The sequence below is a fragment of the Lotus japonicus genome, chromosome 1, assembly GCF_012489685.1.
Source record: "Lotus japonicus ecotype B-129 chromosome 1, LjGifu_v1.2".
Taxonomy (NCBI): Eukaryota; Viridiplantae; Streptophyta; class Magnoliopsida; order Fabales; family Fabaceae; genus Lotus; species Lotus japonicus.
In genome coordinates, this window is record NC_080041.1 from 91,389,106 (window position 1) to 91,415,478 (window position 26,373).

Below are 26,373 nucleotides of genomic sequence, written 5' to 3' on the forward strand. Positions count from 1 at the left end.
AATAACTTACTATGGATTGGATTGTAATGCTTTAAGATGACACCCGTGTGAGAGTATATACAATGAGAGTACTAAGAAAAATTCTCATACAACAAAGTCTAACACAGTTGGTAGATAACTGAGTTCCTTAAGTATTTAGTCGAAAGTTAGATTTCAAGCCGTGTGTGTGGAGAAGGATTTACCTAGAGAAACATACTCACTTAATATGATTTATGTGTCTCGAGCAATTAGTTGTCGGCCATGAGATACCTTATGAAACAAAAATTAGGAAAGATAAAAAAAGAAAATTTCCCATCCTTACTGTTTTTTTGTCAAGTCATCCTAAGGTTCAAACTGGGCCTCGTGCAGCTAGCAGGCCAGCCCAATTAATCTCGGAGCCAGGCCCATTTTGTACTGTGAACCCCAAATTGCTTCCACCTCTCTCTCTCTCTCTCTCTCTCTCTCTGAATCAGACTCGAAGTGTAAGAACTCAGGAGCTGATTGAAGAAGATCAATGGGAACCCTCGGAAGAGCGATATACAGTGTTGGATTCTGGATTCGAGAGACCGGTCAAGCCATTGATCGCCTCGGTTCTCGCCTCCAGGGTGGCTACTTCATCCAAGAGCAGCGTTAGTCCCTTTCCTTTCCCAATCCCTTTCGTTTGATTCATTTCGTGAAATTCACAGCCATCTTAGCTGTATGTGTTAGATTCATGGCATGTGTTATGGAGTTAGGGTAATTTCATTTTCAATCGACCTTGTAAACAACGACAAATGTTTTCAGCTCAGTGTATTATACAATAATGTTGTGGAAACATAGTGTCGTATCTTCAATTTCAAATGTGGTTTATGATTGATAGCGTCTAGGTTGAATCCAATAACGTAGGAAAATAAGGGTGTTCCAAGTTTTGTTGAGGTTGGGAAATACAAGTTATGACACAGTGAATTTTGTTAAGATTCTCTGGGCATTGTATGCCAATTACGGTTTACTGAAAATAACGAGACTCTGTTGTGTGATGACCCTGTTTTATACAAAAAGCACACTTGATATTCATTGTTGGAGGGTTCTATTTAGTGTACAGCACTGTGCTTAGATTTTTTGGGTGTTATTTGGAATAATAGTCTTGGTTGGAGCATATCTATTCTGAAATGGTATGTCACCTGCAATGTATGCATTTGTTTGTGGAATTTGTGGATTATCTTGCTAAAACTTCTAACTTCTAGTATTTATAGTTTATTTCCTTGCTCTCATTTTTTTTAGTGTTATATGTGGTTTACAATTTGACTTGAGAAAAAAGGGGCGGGGGGGGATTATTGGACGTTATTTACTGCTTCACCGTCCAACTGTGCAATATATCAAGCAATCTTGTTTCTACTTGTGTCTAGTGTCGAGGCATCGGACTCTGATGAACATATTTGATAAGGCTCCTACTGTTGATAAGGATGTATTTGTTGCACCAAGTGCCTCTGTCATTGGAGATGTTCAAGTTGGAAAAGGGTCATCGATTTGGTATGGAACTGTCTTGCGAGGTAAATCAACATTTGAAATTTGAAAGATTTGACGCTTCTGCAGCTAACATGATCTATTATAGAATAATTTGTAATGTATTACTATTTATATTCGGGTATCACTTACTGCAAAACAGAGATATCAGAGCTTTGAAACTGCAATACATCATCTTTCTTTTATTTTGAATCACATTTTTCATGGGAAAGTTAGAGTTCTCTGATAGTCTGATCTTTTATTGTAACTTAAATGTGAAATATATGTTGTCCCTCTGTTTATTTATGATTGTATGCATAATAATCATGTTTGAACTGAACATTATGAATAGGTGATGTAAACAGTATTAGAGTTGGAAGTGGAACGAACATACAAGATAACTCCCTGGTTCATGTTGCAAAATCAAATTTAGGTGGGAAGGTGTTGCCCACTATTATTGGGAATAATGTTACTGTAGGTGAGTAATGTTTTTGCCATGTAAGTGAGCAATATTTTTTTATATGATCAAGAGTGATTCTACATTCTGCCATTAATGAAAATTCATGTTGAACATTTCACTGAGCAGGTCATAGTGCTGTTTTACATGGTTGCACTGTTGAAGATGAGGCTTTTGTTGGTATGGGCGCAATTCTACTTGATGGTGTCGTTGTTGAGAAAAATGCCATGGTTGCTGCTGGAGCCCTTGTGAGACAGAATACAAAGGTTCCATCTGGCGAGGTATGTCTAGCTGTTGTTGAGTATCAAAATGCATGTAAAGAATGTAGTGGAAAGTGCACTGTATTATATACTTAAGGATCCTAGCCAACAACCATATCCTGTGTACAAGTGTTTTACAAGCAAGAAGAAGACAAACCAATTTTAACATTACCAAAAGGCAATTTCGAGAGTGTCTGTACTATCCTAGTCCCAGCCAAGTGCAAGCCTCACCCTGATTCCCTCCCTTTACACTGTTATACTCTCGCTTCAGTCAACATGCTCACCTCACTCCCTCCCCCCCACCAATGCCACCTCAACAGACAGTTAGGCCTCCATTAGGGGATGATTCGGGGGAGCAAACCTCCTCTTTCTACTCACATAGACCTTAGAAATTTCAGGCCTTGAGAGTAGGCTTATAACAACTGCTCACTCCCTATGTCTTAGGTCACCACTACCACCCTTCACCACGGCACCTGTCCACAAAAAAAAAAACTTGATTTCTACTAAAAGGTATAACTTTGGTTTGAAACCCTAGAAAACAAGAATATGGTGAGACAACATGAACACAAAGATGTCATTTTTATTACTAGATGAGTGTTAAAGCCCTTCCCTCAAGTATGTAATGCAGTCTTATACACTGAGCTCTACCCCGATACCTCTGGTTAAGCTGGATCCACCCCTTGCTAGCTGATATACTCTCTCGGTGGCAGGACATGACATGATTATATTACAAAATATAAAATTAATTTATATAAAACAAAAATCTGTCATCAAAAGGCAGAATCAATGTTTTTAAGCGAGCATGAGTCATTGAAGATGTAAATAAACTGCTATTGTGTATCTAATTATTGTGGTACTCTCATCTATATTAGTATTAAATTCAAAAAATAAAGGTCGACAAATTGTAAATGCAGTTAGGAATAGGATTATATGAAATATTCAACATAGATACTCGTCTGACAGGTATTACTACTATAAAATGTATGTTCTTCCTTGCTAAACCCTCACCTTTCTCAACTAGAATCCTATATAATATCATGGTTATCACATTGGCTCTTGGTTAAGCAACATTGGCTCACATTGCCTCCATGTAGTTTTTATCATAAGATTCAAACTATTTGTCCTTTCTTGTTTCCATTGGGGAAAAAATCAAATAAAGTTTCTTATTTAACCTTCTCTTAGGCTTTTGGTTTTAAAGCATGTTTCCGAAAATTATCATGCTTTTGTCCATTACATAGAAAGCCTTTGAATGCCCTCAGGTGTGGAATTTAGGACATGGTTGGCCTTGGCCCAATTGCAAGAGCTTCCCCGATTTGTATTTATCATGTGGTGGAAAGCATTCCTTAATTTTGATTATGGTGTGCTATATTTGTATCATTCATGATATGTTAGCGAAACTTGCATATTTTGTAGGTATGGGCAGGCAATCCAGCAAAGTTCCTGAGAAAGCTCACTGATGAAGAGATAGCTTTTATCTCCCAGTCAGCCACCAATTATACCAACCTTGCACAAGTCCATGCAGCTGAAAATTCAAAATCGTTCGATGAAATTGAGTTTGAGAAGGTTCTGCGTAAGAAGTTTGCACGTAGAGATGAGGACTATGACTCTATGATTGGGGTTGTTCGTGAGATCCCACCAGAACTTATTCTTCCCGATAATGTCTTGCCTGATAAAGCAGACAAAGCCATCCAAAAATGAGGTCTTTAAAAGCATTGTCTTCCATTCCAAATTTCTAATCTTGAAATGACATCAAGGGATATCACGCTTTTTTTTTTGTTTCAAAATCATGGAGGGATTATTTCCATTCCCAATAATACAGGACATGTTTTAGGCTAGAATTATGGCTCCTTTGGAGATCCAGTAAGAAATTGTTCCATAATATTTCAAACTTGGTGCATGTTTGAAAATCTTTCCAGAATCAAATCTGCGGAGAAGCTCTTGTGAGTAGCTTTTGAATGTCTGTGTTGATTCTGACGAAAAAGAAACTGATCTAAACATGCTAGAATTGTCTGTCTGTCTTTTGATGTATCCTATTCCTATGCAAAGTGATTTCAATTTTTTTTTTCTTGCTCTTTTAGGTTCATGACATGACATTATTCATGCTTACTTGGTTCATCAGCTCTCGTTGAAATATTACTAATATGAGGACACTGACGCCTGTGTTTGTCTTCACTCTTCAGTGTTGACATGTGCACCATCCTTTTTGAACGTAGGATTCTGGTTCGTTTGGTTTTTACAACCTATTTCTAGCCAACTAGAAATTTACGTTCAGGGTCATGATTCTTTCAAAGGGCGAAATGTTTGAATAATCCATCTCTGTTAAAATTAACCAAGAGTGGAGTATGTAATAAAGATAAATAATTAGAAGAAACAAATTAGACTCTATACATCTACAGTCAATCTTAGCAATATTACAGTCAGTATGTGTATTAAACAAGCTTCTGGTAGGGTTTGCATCCGACGGTGCAGTTTGCTGCCTTTCTGCCCTCAAGCCCCTCCTCTTTTGGGGTTTCCCTATGTTGCCCAATCAAAAAAAAAAAGGACACCTAAGCAATCCGAATAAGCTACTTTATCTCTAGTTTATTTATTTAAAATAATAATTTATCTTTTGGGAAAAAGACATCTTACGAGTCACTTTAAAGTTTATAAAATAAGCAAATTAGACCCGACCTGTCTCAAAGAAAATCACTATTAGTATTTTGGTACATGTATCATGCCATTAAAATGCTAGCAAATTCTAGCCTATCTAATATATAGTTGAGTTTTTTTAGCATCTATTCCGGTTAATCACTTAATTTTATTTTAGAGTTGGATTAATTTCATAAATACCGATTTAAGAAAAAACATTTTGCTAACAACACTCTCAATTTACCGACCATTGCCTCAGGCCACAAATGGAGCCAAAGGATATTGCCAAAAGAAATGAAATCATTACCAACCACTACTCACGGTGCTTGATTGAATTTGATTCCGCTCCTATGGTAGTAAAATACTATAATATCGCCGTATGGCGGCAAATAATTTAAGCAACCATTCACGGTGCTCGATTGATTAAGATTCCACTCATAATAATATTATGAAAATCTTTAGAATATAATATCTATAAAATGAAAACTTTAATTAATTAAATTAAGTAAAAATATATCTTGTTGGCAGCCTGTCCGTCTTTCCCCTGATGGACCTCCTATTTCTCATCTTTTCTTTGCTGATGACGTCCTCCTGTTTTGCAAAGCGTCGGGAGCTCAGGTGCAGTTGGTTGCAGAAGCTTTGAAATTGTTCTGCGATAGCTCGGGTCTTAGAATTAATATGGCCAAGTCCAAAGCCATTGCTTCCAGGGGAGTCAGCCAGGCAATCCGCAATGAAGTTCGCAATATTGCTCCTATTCCTTTTGTTCATAATTTGGGCAAATACTTGGGCTTTCCGCTGCATGGTGGACGGAGAGACAGAAATGCTTTCCAATACCTTCTGGATAATATCCAAAGGAAATTGGCTTCTTGGAAAACTAACATGTTGAATTTTGCTGGTAGAGTTTGTTTGGCGAAGTCAGTTCTAGCTGCTATCCCAACTTATTCCATGCAAGTTTTCTGGCTTCCTAGATGGCTTAATGAAAGAATAAACCAGCTTGTTAGAAATTTTATTTGGTCCCGTCATGGTGGTAATCGCGGCTGGCATTTGGTGAATTGGGACACCCTAACCAGAGATAAAGATTGTGGTGGTCTTGGGATCAAAGAGATGAACAGGTTTAATACGGCGCTGCTAGGGAAAGCTGTTTGGCAATTGGTCCAGAAACCAAATAAGCTTTGGGTGAAAGTTCTTGACCATAAATATATCAAGGACTCGTCTATCCTCAGTGTTCAACCCAGGCAGAAGGATTCGCCGCTCTGGAAGGGCATCCTTCGGGCTAGAGATCAAGTGGGGCAGCAAATGGTTTTCAGGATTGGGAATGGAGAGACGTCGCTGTGGTACAAGGATTGGAGCGGTACAGGTCCAATTGCTCATCAATTGCCCTTCGTAAATATCGCTGATGTTCATTTGCAGTTGAAGGATATTATCCAGGGTAATGTTTGGGATCTCAATCGTTTATACACTATGATCCCGCTCTCAGTGCAGCAGAAACTCACAGACTTACAGCCTACTGTCTGTGCGGCGAGGAGTGATGGGTGGGTGTGGAATGTTGGTAATAAGGGTCAGTACACGGTTCGGGATGGTTATGCGTGGCTCAATGGTTGTGCTCATGACCAGCAGGGAGATCGTAAGATTGACTGGGTTTGGAAGCTTAAAGTGCCCGAAAAGGTTAGAGTGTTTGTTTGGTTAGTTTTACATAATGCGATTCAGGTTAATCAATTGAGAGCCCGTTGTCATCTGGCTGCGGATGCTACCTGTACGCAGTGTTCGAACGACATAGAAGATGCTCTTCATTGCCTGCGGGATTGCCCGCAATCCTGGGATCTTTGGCAGCGTTTGGGGGCAACAAATTGGGCTAATTTTCGCTGCTCTGAGCTCGAGCGATGGGTGACCTCCCTGTCTCGTGGTGTTCATGGTGTGCGTTTCTTGGCTGGGTTATGGGCTGCTTGGAAATGGCGCTGCAACTTGCTGTTGGACGCTCATCCGTGGCCTTTCGAAGTGGCTTGGCGTCGGCTCTCTCATGATCACGACGATTGGATTCGTAGCAGCCAAGAGGTTGATCTTTTGCTGTGTAACGCATGGTCTCCTCCTCCAACCAACATGGTGAAGTGCAATTCGGATGGGAGTTTCTGTGATAGTAATCAGCGGATTGGTGGCGGTGGAATTATCAGGGATCACCTTGGCCGTTGGGTGGTGGGCTGCTACTCCGGGGAGGCTGGAGATAGTGCGTTCAGAGCAGAAGCCGTGGCGATGCGAGATGTTCTCCAGTTAGCCTGGGAGAAGGGGTTTAGGCGAGTGATCTGTGATGTTGATTGTGCAGAACTGGCCTCCATAATAACAGATGAAGCAGCTTCTCAAAGACATGCAGAGTTTCTTGTGCTTGGTTCTATTCGTCAGCTTCTAGCACGAGAGTGGAACGTCAGGATCAATTGTGTGCATCGAGAGAGCAATATTGTAGCAGACTACCTTGCCAGGAGAGGTGCAGCAGCAAGATCTTCTGGGGCTTGGGTCATTGAGTCTCCTGACCCGGATGTTGAGTACCTTCTCTTGAAGGACTCGTTGTCCATTCTTTAGTTAGTTTTCTTTGTCTTTGTTAATTTTCCGATGTATCAAAAAAAAAAAAAATTAATTAAATTAGTGCGTGCCTTCATGCAGCATCGCTGAGGAACAGAACAGAACAGAAGAGAAGAGGATTCGTCATCTCTTCCGATTCTGTTCCGGCGAGAATGGGAGCGGAAACGCCGTGTGATGGTGAAGACGCCGCCGCTCCCTTCGTTCTGGGACTCCAACCATCTGCACTCGTTGACAACGTCGCTCGCGTCGATTCCTCCTTCCTCGATCGAATCCCCGGCGAACGCGGTGGCTCCATTCCCGTCAGTCTCTCTATCTCTCATCACTCACTCACTTCCTTCCAATTCAATTCAATTGATGCTTGCTTTGCTTGCAGGTTGCGATTGAAGAACTCGATTTCATACTGAGCGAGGTTAAATCTATAGTACCTAATGACGACGCTGAATCTTATTCTTCGATGACGAAATTGAAGACTCTGGCTGGTGGTAGTGTTGCCAATACGATTCGAGGACTGAGCAGTGGTTTTGGAATTTCCAGTGGAATTATTGGGGCTTGTGGTGATGATGAGCAAGGTTACTTGTTTGTTGATAACATGTCCTCCAATGCTGTTGACCTCTCCAGAATTCGTAAGAAGAAAGGACACACTGCACAGGTTCTGCATAATTGCTTGCTTATCATTGTATTTTACTCTCGCTATTCCAAAATAGTTGTTGTTTAAGTTAACGCACTGTAACACTATTTAAAGTAGAATGATAGTTATTGATTAAGTGATTAGTGAAAATTGTGATAGGTTATATGGAAGAAGATGCAATAAATAGTCTTGTGTTTCTAAAACAATAATCATTTTGGAAAATAAGTGAAAAGCTAAAACAACTATCATTTTGGAACGGAGGGAGTAACAAAAAGCTTGTATGAAGTTAAATGTTAATTATAGCTTGGTTTGTCTACTTTGCCAGTGTGTTTGCTTGGTTGATGCCTTTGGTAACCGTACTATGCGGCCCTGTCTCTCAAATGCTGTCAAAGTTCAGGTACTACTTACTTCACTCTCTCAAAACTCACTCATCATTTTTTGTTTGTTTTAGTTGAGTCGTTTTAATTTTGTGAATTTTGTTTGTTTGGTAATGCTTCTTCTTTGCAGGCAGAAGAATTGAAGAAAGAGGATTTCAAGGGCTCCAAGGTTCACTTCTTGATCAATGAAAATATATATTATGGACAAGTTTTTTTATGTTAATTATCCTGTCTGTGCTTCGATTTTGTTATTTGTTTTTCTAATTGTAGTGGGAGGGGTTTAATTTTTTCGATTCTAGGAACTAAAGTTGGACTTTTCATGAATTCTCCACCATTATGCCTCATCTCTTATCCCTTTATACATACTGAAATTCTGTTCTTCTGTCCATCTGTCTAGGTCTACCACTACTTATTATATATCATCTAAAGGTTCTCTGCGAACTTAGTTGCCGATATATTTACATTTCAGTGGTTGGTGTTGAGATACGCGATACTGAATTTGGAAGTTATTCAAGCAGCTATTCTTTTAGCCAAGCAGGAAGGGCTTCTTGTTTCCTTGGATCTGGCCAGCTTTGAGGTATGTCATGCCCCTACTCAGAATTACCCTTTCCAGAAAGGTATTAAAGGGAAAAAAACTGTAATACAGCTTGATGAAAAGAAAATTCAAACCTTTTTAATAAGGTTTTTCCCACCTGAGCTTGGGAAGTCTATAATTAGAGTTTTCATTTATACCATTTCAATAGCACACTAATCTGTTAGCAGGGGCGGAGGCAGGTTTTTTTTATAGAGGGGTGCTAAGGTCTAAAGGAATATGATCTATAAAAGAAATTTATTTTTTATCTCATAAAGAATGTGGGAAAATTATAAATAACTAATAATTTTATATAAACATAATAAATATAAAATTAGTTAGAGTACAAGAGATACTAATAGGCATTTTGACGAGAGAAAAAATCAGAATCAACAAAAAAAACTACAGCTACTTGTGTCTTCTCCAAATTAGGAAGTAGAAAAGTGGCACACCGTAAATTCATAACAAATAATCGCAGAGAATAAACATAAAATATTACTTCCACACCTAGGTTCCACACATAGTAAGAAAGAGTGTGAGTTATGGGTGCTATTCACTTGAGAAAATATGAGATCTGAACTTTAAATTTTTTTTATTAATAAAATGTAAAAAATATAGGGTGGCTACAGCAGGGAGAAACCCCCACTGTAGCTCCGCCCCTGTCTGTTAGTCTGCAAATAATTATGGAAACATGCTTGATTTCTTGTTGTCATTTACATAAAAAGATCAAATTCTTTCTTATGAAATCTCAAATTATCAAATGTGAATGTATGATATTGCTCAAGATGCCTCACCAATATAAAGAAAAATATAGAAGTTTCATTTTTAAAAAGTCCTTTGCATAATCTATATGACTACCATATTTTACACTCATAGTCTCTTTATTTTGGCAAGATGGTCAGGAACTTTAAACTACCACTCATGAAGTTACTGGAATCTGGGAACATAGACCTCTGCTTTGCCAACGAGGATGAGGCAGCTGAACTTATAAGGTGTCTGTCCTTTGGCATCATTATCTGTTCAAAATAGAATTTATCAGTTTCCTAGTTATTTTCTGTCTTATTTTCACCGAATCTGTATTCAGTATTTTCTTTTAGGTGAGTGATATCAATTTACTTTACCATGGATTTTAGGGGCGAACAGAATGCTGATCCAATAGCTGCAGTAGAGTTTCTTGCCAAATACTGTCAATGGGCTGTGGTAACATTAGGCTCTGATGGATGCATTGCTAAACATGGGAAGGAGGTCAGTTGAGTTTTTTCTGTCATTTTGTGTGATCCTTCCCCAATCCTTTTTTTTTCTCTGGGGAGGTGGGGTGTTGCAGTTGGCTCTGGTTTGAAAAGATCAACGAGTCACTAACAAAGCCTTTTACATATCTAAGATGATCCGGGTTCCGGCCATAGGCGAAGCAAAAGCAACTGATGCTACCGGAGCAGGGGACCTTTTTGCAAGTGGATTCTTGTATGGATTGGTCAAGGGTTTGTCACTAGAAGAATGCTGCAAAATAGGCACATGCAGTGGTGGATCTGTTGTCCGATCTCTTGGCGGTGAGGTGACAGTAGAGAATAGGCAATGGATGTACAAGCAGATGCAGCTAAAGGGTCTTCCCCCGCCTGATGATATGTGCAAATGAACAGGGGAAACTGTTGTTCCTTTTCTTCTCACTCCCCCTTCATTTTCACTCATTTTTCATTTCTCTTTTCCTTTGACAATTTGCCTTGTATTATTCATCTCTTACGTTCAATTCAAATGGCAACTATAATTATAGTTTATGGCTGGTTCGACTCATGCATTGAAGGCTAGGCACAAGGATAAAATGCTCACCCATTAACGTAACTGACAAAAATTAAGTCAAAAACAACTAATGATAGCTAATCATAAATCAAGGATAGCTAATAAAATTGGTATGTTGCCGTTTCAAGGATAATCATAAAGCTCAAGCTATATTGCTAATGGAATACTGTAATTGAAAAATTGAAGGATAGCTTATCTCAGAGCTTCAATCCTGCAATCTCACAGCTTCAATTTTCTCAAGCTGCCAATGAATCCACACAATTTACTCTCTAACTTACAAGTTTCAACAATTATAGCTGAATGCGACATTTATTAGTTATATAGGTGCAAAGGTGTATCAGAGGTTTTACAAAGAAGATAAGGGAAGGAACGTGAAAATGGTGTCCTTGCAATCATTGTTTCAACACCTTCCCTTCAACCATGCATGTGTCTGGCTAGCATATTTACTGTGGTTTCACTTTCCTGTGAAACCAAAGTGACTGCTACTGCTCTCTTGTTGGATTCAAAAATCATTGACAAACCATCTAAAAGGATCTGATCTAAATAAATCGTTATTAGTGTGATTTTGTCTTTTTTTTTTTTTGGTTACAATGAGGGGTCAAGCCCCTGTGATTTTGTCTTTGATTTATAATTTTTGTTACTTTTGATGATCATAATTTGTATATCATATTCAGAAAATGGCAATGGTTAGCTTAGTAATTCTGAGTAATGATATATACACACCTCATTTTTTAAACACTTCATTTCCACCTCTTTTTGTTTCTATCTCTCTCATCTTATCATCTATCACATCTCATACTTTCTCTCTCTTATTTTTTCTTTTCTTCCTATCTCTCTCTTCATTCCACCTCTTCCACCTCAAATGAGAGGTGTGTAAGTAACATTATTGTTTTCACAATCTTCATGTTTGAAATAGAAAAAGATGCAGATACAGTAGACTTAATGGGTGAGCATTTTAGATACTATGATTTTCAATAACCTGTATACCACCTTTTCCCTACCTAATCCATTTTCTGTTTCTTTTTTTTAGTTTAATATACATGACTGACTCTTAATTTCTGTTTTGACTTTTGAGTGATTATCTCTCTGAACTTACACTTTGTTTAATTTGGAAGAGAAAGAGAAAAAAGATAATATGAGTAGAGAGAAAAATATGAGAAATATAGCAGATTTGGTAGGTTGTTTGATCTGATAGAAGAAGAAGAGTAAGAAAAATGATCTTTTAGATTTATAGCATTTATGGCGGGCCAAATCTCTATTCTAGCATGAAAAGACCGCCGGTAAGTATCTCCCTACAAATTACAACCCCCCCCAATGAAGAATGTTGGGGTCTTCAACCGCCGTCTATTTCATTCTTCTTTAATCCACACTTCTAAAGATGCATGTGTTCTCTGTTATAGTAGTATATCTCTTTTTTTTTTTTGCTACCAATAGAACAAATCACTTGAACAAAAAGTCTTTCCCATATTAGAACGATATATGGATGAGAGACAATGATATTAAATTTTTAAGGATAAAAAAAGTATAAGAAGAGTAAAGGAATAAATACCACATCATGTGAAGATAAAAATCATGAATTAGAAGCTTGGTCATCCTCATCACGCATATCGTAACTGTTGCAGCAACTACCCTTTATAGCATGCATTTTCCTAGGCAATGCAGTTTATCTTCCAAGTTGTTCAACTATGGAAGCAAGAGTTCCTTCATCTTGATTATTTAAACCAAATTCCAAACACAAATTCTTATTTTTGTGTTTCAAAGCCACGTCAAAAAATGATGCAAGTTGAGTCTTCACCCAATAAAATAACAATTTATAAATTCAAGCATGAAAGTTTAAAGGAAATAAATACAAATTTATTAGATAACTTTCAAATCATGATTTCGTTACACATGTGTCTTACTTTACTTGTTCCCCTCATAACAATCTAATTTATCTTCTTCTCCACTCGCACAGTTTGAACCTGAAATTAACAAAAACCAAATTATGATATTCTAAATTAGAAGCTCAAACGCTGATAGACACACTCACTTTTTAAAAAATTGGCAAAAGACAAAGAAATGATATAATAGAATGAAGAAACACAAAGTACAATGAAAAGTCATTCACCATTTGGGAGTTTGATCAAGCTTGAAGCGCCTATGACCAAATCTACTATAAACCAAATAAAAACCAAAGATAAAGGTAAGAAAACTGACAAAAAAAATTATGGAGCAAAGAGTTATTTATACCTGTAGTTTAAGTTTTGAAGAAGATGAAAGGTTTAAAAAAACTGAAGAATATTGAAAGTTTCTTCAAAGGTTTTTAGGACCCCATATGAATGAATGCATTGATTTTTACAATTAAGTTTAGTGAATGCATTTGGGAATGCAGAAAGACAATGAGATTGCTATGAAATGGACGGTTGAGATTCAATCCAAGTGAAATAAAAGGCATCTTTACCAAAATATACATGGTTAAGCTTCATAGTCTTTGAAATTATTTGTTGATTGACAGATTTACCCCTAAGGCTGCAAAAACTTTCATTTATATAGTTTATAGATAGATAGATAGATTAGTTGATGATAATATACTATCACAATTTCAGCATAACCAATTTTACGTTCTAATCTCATCGTATCATATTTGATACGTTGTATAATATAAGCTTATAAATACACAATGAGTTTATTCATTATTTAATGATAATGTTATATTGTATAGACGTATTCGTCAATTAATTTTTATATATTAAAATGATGAATTATTTAATCAGTATATAAGTGATGGGTACGACTTGATAAGATTATGACGTATAACCTACTTAAAATTATTTAATCCAATGTCACCACCATCAGCCTCCACCATTGCTACTGCCTCCTCGCCACTATCACTAATACATCGTCTCCACCACCACCACCACTCTACCCCATTACCACCAACGCCCTTCGCCACTTCCATCGTCATTATTACCACCACCACCGTCCTACAACACTGCCACCACCACTATTACCGCCATCGCCCACTCCATCACCGACCATCACCACCTCAATTTAAATAATGTCATAAGTTAGTGTATGTAAATTTTTATCGATCCTAATACTAATATAATTACGCCTTATATTGTTTTTTTTAACGTGTACGCCTTATATTGTAATACTTTATATTAGAGTGGGATTTATAAATGATAACTTTTGGTGTGTAAAGGCTCATTTGGGACACCGTATTAGGCATGATAGTATAAGTTTATATAATACATTATGGACTTATTCATTGTTTGATGCGAACATTGTATTGTATGCTTATACATCAATCTTCTCTTATACATTAAAATGATGAATTATTTATTCCACCATATAGATGATGAATAAGACATGATAAGAGTGTGATGTATAAGCCACAACCACAACCCTCCACCATTGGTACCACCACTATCCAGCACCATCGTCGTCGCCGCATCTACCACCTCCGCCGCCACCACCGCAACCGCCGCCGCCACCACCACCACTGTCACTACTGTCATTGTTGTCATCGTTATCGTCACTGCCACAATTGTCACCAGTCCACCACCCACCACTATCACCATCATCATCACCATCATCTTCCACCACCTCCACCACCTCAATTGTCATTGTCATCGCTGCTACCACTACATACTGCCATGATCCAGCACCACCACCATCACCGCAACCACCTTCCTCCGCTGTCGTCACCACCACCATCACCATCACTTCCAACACCACCACCGTCGCTGCCACCACCTAAACCACTACCATTACCGCCACCACAACCCTCCACCATCACCATCACTTTCACCACCGTTGCCGCCACCCTAACCACCACTTAGCATCACCGTTGCCACCTCTACATACACACCTTCAATCACCGCCATCACCATTATCGCAGCCACCTTAGCCGCCACCGCCATCTTTATCACCCACTAACATCATCTTCATTTTTCTAATATATATCAATATTTCTCAAAACATAAGTTTATATTAATTTATATGAAATGATAGTTTATACAATATATCATCAAGCGTTGTATAATATTAAAATTTTATCAGACCTCATATTATCGGTCTAATATCTAGAAGGGTTCTCTCCTACCGACAGCGATGGCAACCAGGGGATGAAGGAACCACCAGATGGGAAGGGAGAGCAGCCACGTATGTCCTTTCGTGACAAACTAATGGGGGGCGGCAAGGCCCTGGAGCCCAAAAAACGGGTAGATCTGTTCAAAGAGGGATTGATGCGAGTGGAATACCTAGATGAAGAGAAGATGCTACCTAGGATCATTGTGGACAAGGGTGTCATTGAGGACATGTGTGTTCCATGGAAGGAGGCCCTAGTGGTGTGCCTACTGGGGAAAAAACTAGGATTCCAAACCATGAAGATGAAGTTAGCTGGACTATGGAGGCTTGATGGTGACTTTGAATTACTGGACGTTGGGAATTGATTCTTCATTTTGAAATTTGACCAGGCAGAAGATAGGAATAAAGTTATTGGGGGTGGTCCATGGATGATCTTTGATCACTATCTCGCGGTGTCTACGTGGAATCTGACGTTCATCTCACCTGCTGCTAAGGTACACCGTACCCTAGCTTGGATCAGAATTCCAGGCCTGAATGTTGCTTTCTATGATGAGAGTTTCCTCATGTCGGTAGCTCAGGTGATTGGCACACCAATCAGGGTGGATATTAACACTTTGCGAGGGGATCGAGGCCGATTTGCTAGAATATACGTTGAGTTAGACCTGACGAAGCCAGTGTTTGGGAAAATCATGACTGAGGATTACTGGTACAATATAGAGTATGAAGGACTACATGTTATTTGTACCAAATGTGGATGCTATGGTCACAGAAGCAGGGAGTGCACTAAACCCTCTAAAGTGGCAACAACCCACTCTGCTGGTGCTGGAGGAACAGTAGATAGCAACACAGCTTCCGGGAAGGCTTCACCAACACCGGGGGCTGGTCCGCCTGAGACCGTGCCAGAGACTGCTACGCTGGAGACCCCAGCGGAGCCGAATGGCCCTGGAGATATAGAAATGGAAGGTAACGGAAAATCATCAAGTAGCGTGATTCATGGAGAGAAAATTGGAGCAGAAACTGATGCAATCAATGCAAATTTGAAAATTCCCCAAAAGCCGGTGCCAGCTGTCCAAATACCAGAGGAGAAATTTGGGGAATGGATGACGGTATCTAAACGGAAACCGAGGTCTGGCAGTGCAGCAGGGAAAAAGTCAGGGGAAACTCATGCCGTTGTCAGTTCTAAAGGAAAAGGGAATAAAGGATTTAGTGCCAATGATGGGGTGATGAAAGCAAGGAATAAAGGCATTGACAAACTCAGTGGGCCCCCGAAAAAGAGTAATTCTTTTAATCCAGGGAATCTTGGTGAGACTATTTTTACCCTTGGAAAGACAAGTGGGCCCAAACCAAACAAAAAAAGGTGTGCCCGTGGGGATGAGTGGGATCATATAACTGACTAACTCAAATCAAGGAGGTGAAACTGGGACCCACGCAGTCCAAACCTCCACCAAGGTTGGATTCTAAGCTGGACTCCTTAGTGTTTGGAGCCAACCAAACCTGCGACATAGATGTGACGTTTGAGGAGTTCATGAGGAATGTACAGAAGGCAACGCCCGGAGGGTCAGAATAACGCTGAAGGCTCAAGCAGGCCTGAGACTGTGAATGCCCATGCAAACTAACTTGTTGTGTGAGGCCTAGCAGGGCAGGGGAGGAGAATCCCCAACCAATACCAGTTATTTAATGATTGGTTTTGAAGATTTTAAAGTTGTAACTTGGAATGTTAGGGGTGCTATGAATGATGTTGGAAAGCTTTATTTGAAGGACCTAGTCCGACATAGAAAGCCTGATATCATCATTTTGATCGAACCGCGCTGCCAATTCGTCAGAGTTCGACACTTTTGGACTTCTGTGGGTTTCTCTTCTCTATTCATTCAGGAAGCGGATGGATTTAGAGGGGGGATTTGGGTGCTGAAAAATGTAACGGTTCAGGTTAACAGTAGGCTTCTGGACCAACACTTCCAGGCCATTTCTTTTGAGTTGTGGAAGGAAAACTGGGCCTGGACTTGTACAGCTGTGTATGCCTCACCGAATGTTGTGGCTAGAGATGAGCTATGGCATCATCTATCTGGACTGCGAAGCCGTATTACCCAACCTTGGCTCTTCCTTGGTGACTTTAATGAGGTCCTTTTGGCCTCAGAAGTTCGTGGAGGGGAATTCCACCATGCTAGAGCAGCAAAGTTTGGATCTATGATGGATAGTTGTCGCTTGGTGGACCTAGGCACAGGTGGTGCGAATTTTACCTGGTTCAGAAAGCTACAAAATAGGCTTATTTTATCCAAACGCCTAGACCGAGCCCTGTGTGATGTTGAGTGGAGATTAGCGTTCCCGCATGGGTGTGTGGAAGCTTTGGCTCGCATCCACTCAGATCACGCTCCCCTCATGGTGCACTGCGGTGATGTGAGCTACAATCAAATTCCCCGCCCCTTCAAATTTATAGCGGCTTGGACAGAGCATCCGGAGTACAATACCTTGGTTAAAAACGCTTGGCGTACGGGGGATGCTGATATTGCCAGCAATTTGCAGCGAGTACGCACAGACTCTCTTAATTTTAATGCTAATGTGTTTGGCAATATTCATCGCAGGAAAAGAAGAGTAGAGGCACGACTTAAAGGAATTCAAAGAGAGCTGGGGAAGAAAGTTACCTCTGACCTAATGCAATTTGAAGGGGAACTGCAGAAGGAGTACCGTAGTGTCCTCAAGCAGGAGGAATTATTATGGTATCAAAAGGCAAGAGACAAAGAGTAAGGCTAGGGGACCGGAACACCTCGTATTTTCACGCACAAGCTGTTATCAGGGGTAGGCGAAAACACGTACAGCGACTCAAGCTCGGGGATGGTGAGTGGAGCGATGATGCAGCCTTGATCAAGGATGAGATTCAACGCTACTTCCAGACACTCTTTGCTGCGGATCCTGCAGCGGGTGGCTCAGAGTTTCCCCATGTTGTCTTTCCCCAAATCTCTGTGGCGGCCCAAGAAGTGCTGGACCTTCCCGTGGATAAAGAAAAGGTAAGAACATCGCTTATGTCTATAAAGTCCTATTCAGCTCCTGGGGAAGATGGCTTCCAACCATTCTTTTACAAAAAATTATGGGAATATGTTGGTGACGACCTATGGAACATGGTGAGAAATGTGTTTAGTATTGGCACGGTGGAGTCCTCCCTAATTAAGACTTTGGTGGCCTTGATTCCAAAGGTGGACCATCCAACAACCTTGAAGGAATTCCGCCCCATTAGTTTATGTAACGTGACCTACAAACTAATTACAAAGGTTTTGGTAAATAGAATGAGGCCTTTCCTGAACCAATTGATAGGCCCCATGCAAAATAGCTTTCTCCCAGGAAGAGGCACGATGGACAATGCATTTGTAGCTCAAGAAATGATTCACCACATGCATAAGTCAACGTCTAGACATGGTACTTTAGCTTTCAAGATTGATCTAGAGAAAGCCTATGATAGTGTCTCTTGGGAGTTCCTAAGAGAGACGCTGGTGCTTTGCAAATTACCTGAAAGGATCATTGATCTGATTATGTGTTGTGTAAGTTCTTCCCAGATCTCTCTCCTTTGGAATGGTACTAGGCTCCCTGCTTTCTCCCCGGGTAGAGGGCTACGTCAAGGTGATCCAATCTCACCATACTTTTTTGTACTGGTGATGGAGAGGCTGTCAGTTCATATCCAGGAGCTAGTAGATAATGGGCAATGGAAGCCGATCAGGGTCTCCCCCGGAGGACCTCCAATCTCCCATTTATTCTTTGCTGACGATGTCCTGTTATTTTGTTCTGCTACAATTTCTCAGGTTAACTTGGTGGCGGGGTACTCCAGAAATTTTGTGCAAGCTCTGGATTGAAGGTGAACCTTACTAAATCGAAGGCTATTACTTCGCGAGGCGTGCGGCCAGAAGTTAGGGATGAGATTAATAGCATTGCTCCTATACCTTTTGTTAGAGATTTGGGTAAGTACTTGGGATTCCCCTTGAAGGGTAGAGGTCTTCGTTCTGCTGATTTCAACTTTATATTGGATAACATCCAAAAAAAGCTCTCTACTTAGAAGTCTAGCATGTTAAATGTGGCGGGGAAGACTTGCTTGATTAAGAATGTTATGGCATCGATCCCGGCCTACCTCATGCAAGTGTTTTGGTTCCCTCGTGGTGTTCTCAATCGTCTTCACCAAGCCATGCGTCGGTTCCTTTGGGCTAAAGACCCAACGCGACAGGGGTGGCATTTGGTTAACTGGGATACAGTGACGGAAGATAAGGATTATGAGGAGTTGGGGGTGCGAGACATGAGGCTAGCGAACACAGCCCTGTTGGGGAAGTCGGTTTGGAACGTGATGGATCAACCTGATAAACTCTGGGTCCAAATCATGACACATAAATATCTCAAGGAGGCATCGGTATTGGAGGTGCAAGCTACCACAAATGCATCATCAGCTTGGAAAGGAATTCTTAAGGCTAGAGATGGTCTGAAAGAGGGTTTCAAGTTCAAAATGGGGAATGGCCGGAACAGATTCTGGTACACCGACTGGAGCGGGTATGGAATGTTGGCTAAGCACGTCCCCTTTGTAGATATCCATGACACTGAGGTAAGGATGACGGAGCTCATCCAGAATGGTGGCTGGAATCTGAGTCGTCTATACACGGCGATCCCTGCAACTATGACCCAAAGCCTTCACCGCATAGACCCGCGACTGGTGAATGGTAGAGGGGATGCCTGGACTTGGGATGAGAGTAGCACTGGCTGTTATACTGTGAAAGAGGCATATACTTGGTTGAATGCGGGAAGTCGTGTTTCCCGTGATAATAGGCGCTGGAAATGGGTTTGGAAGATGAAAGTGCCAGAAAAGCTGAGATTTTTTGTTTGGATTGTTCTTCAAAATGGGCTGCAAACTAATGAGCATAGATGGAAGTGCAAGTTGGCAGTGGCCCCGAATTGCTCCTGCTGTTCCGCTCAGGTGGAAAGCTCCATGCACTGCTTGAGGGATTGCCCCCATTCACGGGAAATATGGTCTTGAATGGGAGCTTTGAGGTGGCGAAACTTCCTCAAAGATGAAACTTGGGGTTGGATCCACGACCAAGCACGGGGCACCCATGGGTTACGGTTCCTAGTTACATAATGGGGTATTTGGAAATGGCGTAATAACATGATCTTTGAAACTCCTTCGTGGACTGTAGAGGAAGCTTGGCGCAGGATTTGCCATGATATTGATGAGATCAATTTGGTGCAGAGTCAAGGTGCGGTGGATGATAGGCTGGGCTGGATGAGTGCCCGGTGGGAACTCCCTCCAAAGGGAGTCATTAAACTCAATTGCGATGACAGCTACAAAGAGGAACAAGCAGTTATGGGTGCTGGTGGTGTGTTCCAGAACGATCAAGGGAGATGGCTTCTTGGTTTTCACAATGCGGGGCTGGGAGGCAACGCGTTTGTAGCGGAAGCAATGTCTCTTAGGGATGGGTTGGAGTTGGCCTGGGACCGTGGCTTCAGAAACATAATCTGCGAATTGGATAGTCGCGAGCTTCTTAGTAGTATTCAAAGCTCAGAGGTGGACAAGTTTGAGCCCATGGTGTAGCAGATTCATAGCATGCTTGAGAGGCCTTGGCAAGTAGCAATGCGGGAAATTCATAGAGAGTGTAACCAAGTGGCCGATTTTATTGCAAAAACGACATGCATGGTTATGGGATATCATATTATGAATAGTCCTAGCCACGAATTAGAGACTCTTGTGTTGAGAGATCTCTTGGGTGTTTGTTAGTTTTTTCTTCTTTGTCAGCTTTCCGATGTATCGAAAAAAAAAATATCTATTATAGATTCAATATCAATATATATATATATATATATATATATATATATATATATATATTATAGATTATATCTATTATACAACCTTAAAAAAAACGGTTCTAAAGTTAAGTTAACCCCTAGGGCAAGCTTCTCTCACTCTCTACGAGGCTTCTCTCTTCCAATCCCACTGCAATATTTATTATTCTCTGTTCCTCTCTCCGGAGAAGGAGAAGCATAGAAGGGCGATGTCGTGGGAAGACGAGATTGTGATGCGTGATGTGAAGGATGCGGGTGTTGTCGTGAGTGATCACGTTGGCGACGAAATTTCGTCTCAACTAGATTTCGAAGAAGATTACAGAGAGGTATTCTTCAACTTTGACCCATGAACCATGTTTTTAGTCTCTGATTGGAGTCATGGTCTATTGCAATATATTAGTCAAGTTCTTTTTTTAAAATATTATTAGTCCACGTGTTTTTTTTTAAAGATTTTCAGCAACCAAAATCTTCTATTAAAATCAATCACAAAGAGGATAAGAACGCTTTATTCAACCATAAAGACTAAATATCCAAGTCATATCAAAATTGCTCAATGAGCACAAATTAACTAAATTCCCAAAGGAGCCAAAACCAACCAAAGAATGGGTGCACAACACCACTTTGGCCATAACAACTTAATGTAAATTGCGAAAATGTAGTGTAGAGGAAAAATTAGAAGGCTAAAAAATTTAATTGCTGGAATTTATTAAGAATTTGATGTTCATTCTGTTCACGTGAAGAGAACGAACTGGGAGCTCTACTTTATCATTAAAGCTTGCACCTTTAACCTTATTAATACTTTATATATTTTTTGAATTTTTTATAATGGTAAAGAAAGTATTTTGCGTACAAGTACTTTTAATCTTATTTTATATTTTTTTATACTAGAAAGGAACAACTACTATCAACAAATCTTGAAACCGTATTTTAAATGATTTGCCATAATTATTTAAGATTTACCTAGATTATTCCTTACACCTGACTTTTATTGCAGAAACAATCTTGGCTAATTTAATAATGTAAATCTTGAGAAAATTTTGGCTAATTTGAAAATTTAAAATCTGAGGATTTTTTTCTTGACCTAAAATTTATTTTCAAAACAAATCTTGAAACCGAATTTCAAAAGATTTGCCATAATTATCTAAGATTTATCGAGATTACTCCTTACTAAATTGACCTCCAATTAACAATTTTATTAATAACCTTCGAGCTTTGTAGATAAGTTGTTGTTTGAGATTTTAGATTTTTTTCAAGAATGCACACCATAGAGTTCCAAAAGAGGGGTTTGTCACACACACATATTTGAGGCTGAAACCACAGCATAAAATCAAAACAAGAGATGACATAGATAAAAACATATCAGCAGAACTTCCTGACCCTAAATTATATCCAAAGTTATACAAGGCGGTTTCGTCTTACATGATTCATGGTCATGTGGTGTCATTGATCCGAATTCTGTTTGCATGGTGGATGGCAAGTGTTCTAAGCATTTTCCAAAAAAAAAATCCAAAATATGAAAGGAGTTCATGTTGATCTAGATCAGACTTAGAAGATAAGTCTTTTTGTCAACTTTACTTGGCTTTTCAGACTCTTCTATTTCATCTGTTGTTTAATATATTTTTAATAATAAAGGGATTGATCGATGTATCAAATACAATAGACATATTTCCCGTGCAAAGCGTGGGTAAAAAAACACTAGTGTATCAGGCTGATTTAGTGACGTGTCGTTCTCACCTTAATTCTTAGTGACGTGTCATTCTCACGTTAATTATCATAAAAAAATTCCATGTGTCATCATCAGGTTAATTCTCATAAAAAAAATACATTTTTAAATTTTAGATTTGATTAGGATTTAAGTTGTTTATTTCTTGATTTTATCTTAATTTATTTTTAGAGTATTAATTAATTTTTATAGTATTTCTATTGAATTTTTGGATTTTTAATAAATTCAGGATTTTATGAGTTTTTATTGTGATTTGCTAGATTTTGATAGTTTTTATCTATGTTTATTTAGTGCATTTTTAAATTTTAGATTTGATTAGGATTTAGGTTGTTTATTTAATGATTTTATCTTAATTTATCTTATTATTCTGAATTCTACCATCTCGCAGCCAGCCACCTTCCGATGTCTCCGCTTCGCCGCCGTCCCTCCACGCCCTTACCCGTCGAGCTCCCTTCTGATCACGTAGACAACCCCTCCGACTCTGAAGGTAGAAATCCTAAAATTTCATGTTTCCTTGTTTTTAACCTAATTGTTGGTTTAGGAGAGAATTTCTGTTTCTGGGCTTATTATTAACCTAATTGTTGATTTAGTTGAACACTTCAAAGCTGATAACTTGAAGGTAGTAGATAGGGTTTGAGCATTATTCTCATAGATTGGCTAACAAGTGAATTGTTATGGATTTTTCTGTTGAAGGAAGTTATCATTTGTTTTTTTCAATCTTTGCATGTCCAATGTCCACATATTTTAGTTGTAGGTATGATCAATTAATATTAGGTTCCATCTTTTTGAAACCTTAATTGTTGGTTTAGATGAGATTATTGTGGTGGCTGTTCGAAAGGACCGTGCTGGTTTCAATCACAAAGTTGCTTCATATCTCAAAATGCTGGTACAAGCTTATTTGACTCTCCGCCGCCGTTGGACGCACTACAATCGCCGCATCCGTCTCTTTTTCAATCCCAATGGCGTTCTCTATTCTGATTGGGAAGCCATGGCACTGTTTGAATGCTGGTGTGTGCAATTTCACAAAACATACCCTTCGGTGGAAGAGAGACTCTACAGGGCCACTGTCTTCAAGGAATCTCTTGAATGGGCCTACCGTCAAAACCAGAAGGAGAAAGGAGTTTCATACTGCCCCCAACGGTGGGCTGATCGAACCGAGGATGAACTAATACGCATGTCTAATTTTGGAGATGACAGTGACTCTGACCCTGATTTTGATCAAATGTTCCGTTGAATCTTGGGAGTTTGTTCTATCCATTATGTTCTTTTTTTCTTTTTTCTAAAGTGGTTCATTAAACCGTAGATGAAATGGATTGCCAGTACAGTTATATCCATTATGTTACTGTTAGTAGTCTTTATTGTTCAGGAACAAACTAAGTTAAGTGATATTTTAATTTCCAATTGCAAGTGATTTCCCTTATTCAGTTTTAATCTCTCTTTCTTTTCTTCAACAATTTATGAACTAGACTCTATTGTGGTTGTCTGGTAGAATTTTTATTGTGTTCAGTGGCAGCTTTATATACCTTTTAAGTTTGTTAGTTAGAACCCTATATCTGTATGTCTGGAATTGTGAGTAGTTTGAACCCTGTGCTTCTGGAATTTTAAATTGGTAATGTATGAGGGGAGTGCTTGATGAAAGTTTACATTGGATATCTTAAACAAACCCATATTTATAATAATGCCCTTGGGAAAATTTATCCTTTCTGGAAAATGAGCAACCTTAAATAAACCCGTCCTGCTCTTTTCTAATCGTGGAGACTACTCCTCCGACTCTGAAGGTTCCTCCAATTCTGGGCTTATATTATTAATCTAATTGTTGATTTTCTTTGGCCTTTATAATAGGAGCGATTTTGTTGTAACAGAAAACTAAACTTGCTTTGTTTAGCTTTAACATGGCTATCGCCATTTGCTGTAATGCTTTGTACATTTATGCCAATCAATTCATGGTGGATTTACATATTAGACTCTCTTATCTTTAGTTGTGGGTTTACATATTGGACATAGAGATGTCTCTATCCTTTTCTTCTGCTTCCAAAGACCGGTTAGAATCGAACAATCAAATAGCAAAATAATGTCACTGGGAACGTGCAATTTCCAATGCAAATATCATCCGCCAAGTTTATACAAATTTAAAAAACACACTCACCCAGTGCTAATTATATCTGCATGGAGATTGTATTCACTGGCGAATACAAATGACACCTGAGGCAATATAAGCCTGCAGAATCTAAGAGTTATAAAACATCTACTTGCCTTTGAACTTGTCAAAGATCTCTATGGATTGATTGATTTTCAATGATATTAGGGTTTATCATGAGAAGGCTGTTAAGGATAAATAGATGTATAAAACAGAAATGGAGGGTTACTGTGAGAGACTGAAGATGTGCCATGTCATAGTGATGTTGTGCCACTGCAACAAAGGCTTCATGACCGAAATAATCTTCTAAAAGTTTCTTTGAAGAATATAAAATCTAAATTTGTCAATATGAAAAACTGTAATGATGACACCCAAAAGTCGCACAAAGACATAACTTCAGGGGGAAAAACTATCATGCAGCTTTCAGGTGGGATTTTGCTTTCAAAACGGAATTTAAAATTCCGATTTCTTTTTATATGCAATGAATGGTTGAAAATGTGTCACATATGCTAAAACACAAAACGGTTTTTTAATTTCTGTTTTTTTCGTATTAAATTCGGAATTTTAATTCCCGTTTTTAATAAAGTGGGGTGGGAAACCCAATAGGTGGGGTGCCAAACCTAATTCCCGATTCCCCTTTCAGTTTTGTAAACAATTTTTTTGGTGACTATACCATTATGAGGTCTGTAACTTGTGTCGATAATTTGATACTATTACCAATTGAATGTTACAAACTTTGGCTTGTAAGCTGAGGCTATGTCATATATAGAAAGTATACCTTGCCAGGGATTTTGCAGCCACTCTGAAGCCCTCTTCAATATATTTTTGAAAAGCAAATACAAAGGGAGAGGATTTGAAATTTAAGCAAATTAGTGGGAGAAAATGGTGCATGGTTTGACAATTGCATTTGTAGAAAAGTGGGTGAAGGGAATGTGGTGCAGTCCTGGACTGATATGTGGACTTATTTGGGGAAGCTAAGCGAAAAGTATCCCCGGATAGATAGACACTATCAAATCAGCGCAATTGTGTTGTAAAGATTATGGGCTATTGGCTGAATGGAGGTTGGCCTTGGGATTTTAAGTGGAGGAGAGCTCTGTTGGACAGGGAGAAAGTGTTGGTGGAAGAGCTAGCTCGGGATCTTCATATAGGGTCGGTCCAACACTAAATGAGGCATAAATGAAATTTTAAAGTGAGAATTTTTAACTTTTTTTTTGTCAAAGGTTCGTGAAAAATATATTTAGGTATCGGGCTTGGTTTCTTTTTTCATGGAGTATTTTTTTAAAAAAAGTGAGGCCTTTTCGTGGGATGGGGTATTTTTCTTTTAATGGATACTATTGGACTTTGTTTTTTGAACTTACGCATTGATTTTTATTTGAAATCTTCTTTACAAAAAAACTATTAGACTTATCACGTGAATGAAATACATTTTTTACTTAGTAACATTTATTTTGGGGTTCTAAAACCTTTGCTTGAGCCACATGGGCCTTGGGCTGGCCCTGCCTTCATTGTTTTGAGCCAAAAGTTGGAATATCTGATAAGTGGTACTGGAATCTAAACTATGATGGATAGTTCTCTGTTAGTTCTGCCTATTAGTACCTCTTGGGCAGTTTTCGGGAAGGATATAATCCTGTTTTTAGCTCTTTGTGGCAAACTTTAGCATCGTCAAATGTAACTTCCTTTGCCTTGAAGGTTTTGCTGGACCGAACACAAACCATTATTACTGTCACTACCACTATCATACTACCAGCCTACCACCACTACCTGAAGTAGCCACCACTATCTGAAGTAGCTTATAGCTTAAAACTTATTAAATTTATTCTCCCTTTTTATACTTATCATTTTAATAAAATTCTAACATTAACTTTTTTATATTTTTTAAAAAATTAGAAC

General features: G+C 39.1%; 1 protein-coding gene across 1 annotated transcript; it reads left to right on the forward strand.

The window, feature by feature from the left end:
- The first annotated feature begins 419 nt into the window (after nucleotides 1-419).
- Nucleotides 420-4,240, forward strand: LOC130727743 (gamma carbonic anhydrase 1, mitochondrial-like). The gene is made up of 5 exons (XM_057578978.1): nucleotides 420-608; nucleotides 1,365-1,508; nucleotides 1,814-1,939; nucleotides 2,048-2,199; nucleotides 3,592-4,240. Exons 1-5 carry the CDS (start codon nucleotides 494-496, stop codon nucleotides 3,874-3,876), a joined length of 822 nt encoding a protein of 273 aa, XP_057434961.1. The 5' UTR covers nucleotides 420-493; the 3' UTR covers nucleotides 3,877-4,240.
- The last annotated feature ends 22,133 nt before the right edge of the window (nucleotides 4,241-26,373 follow it).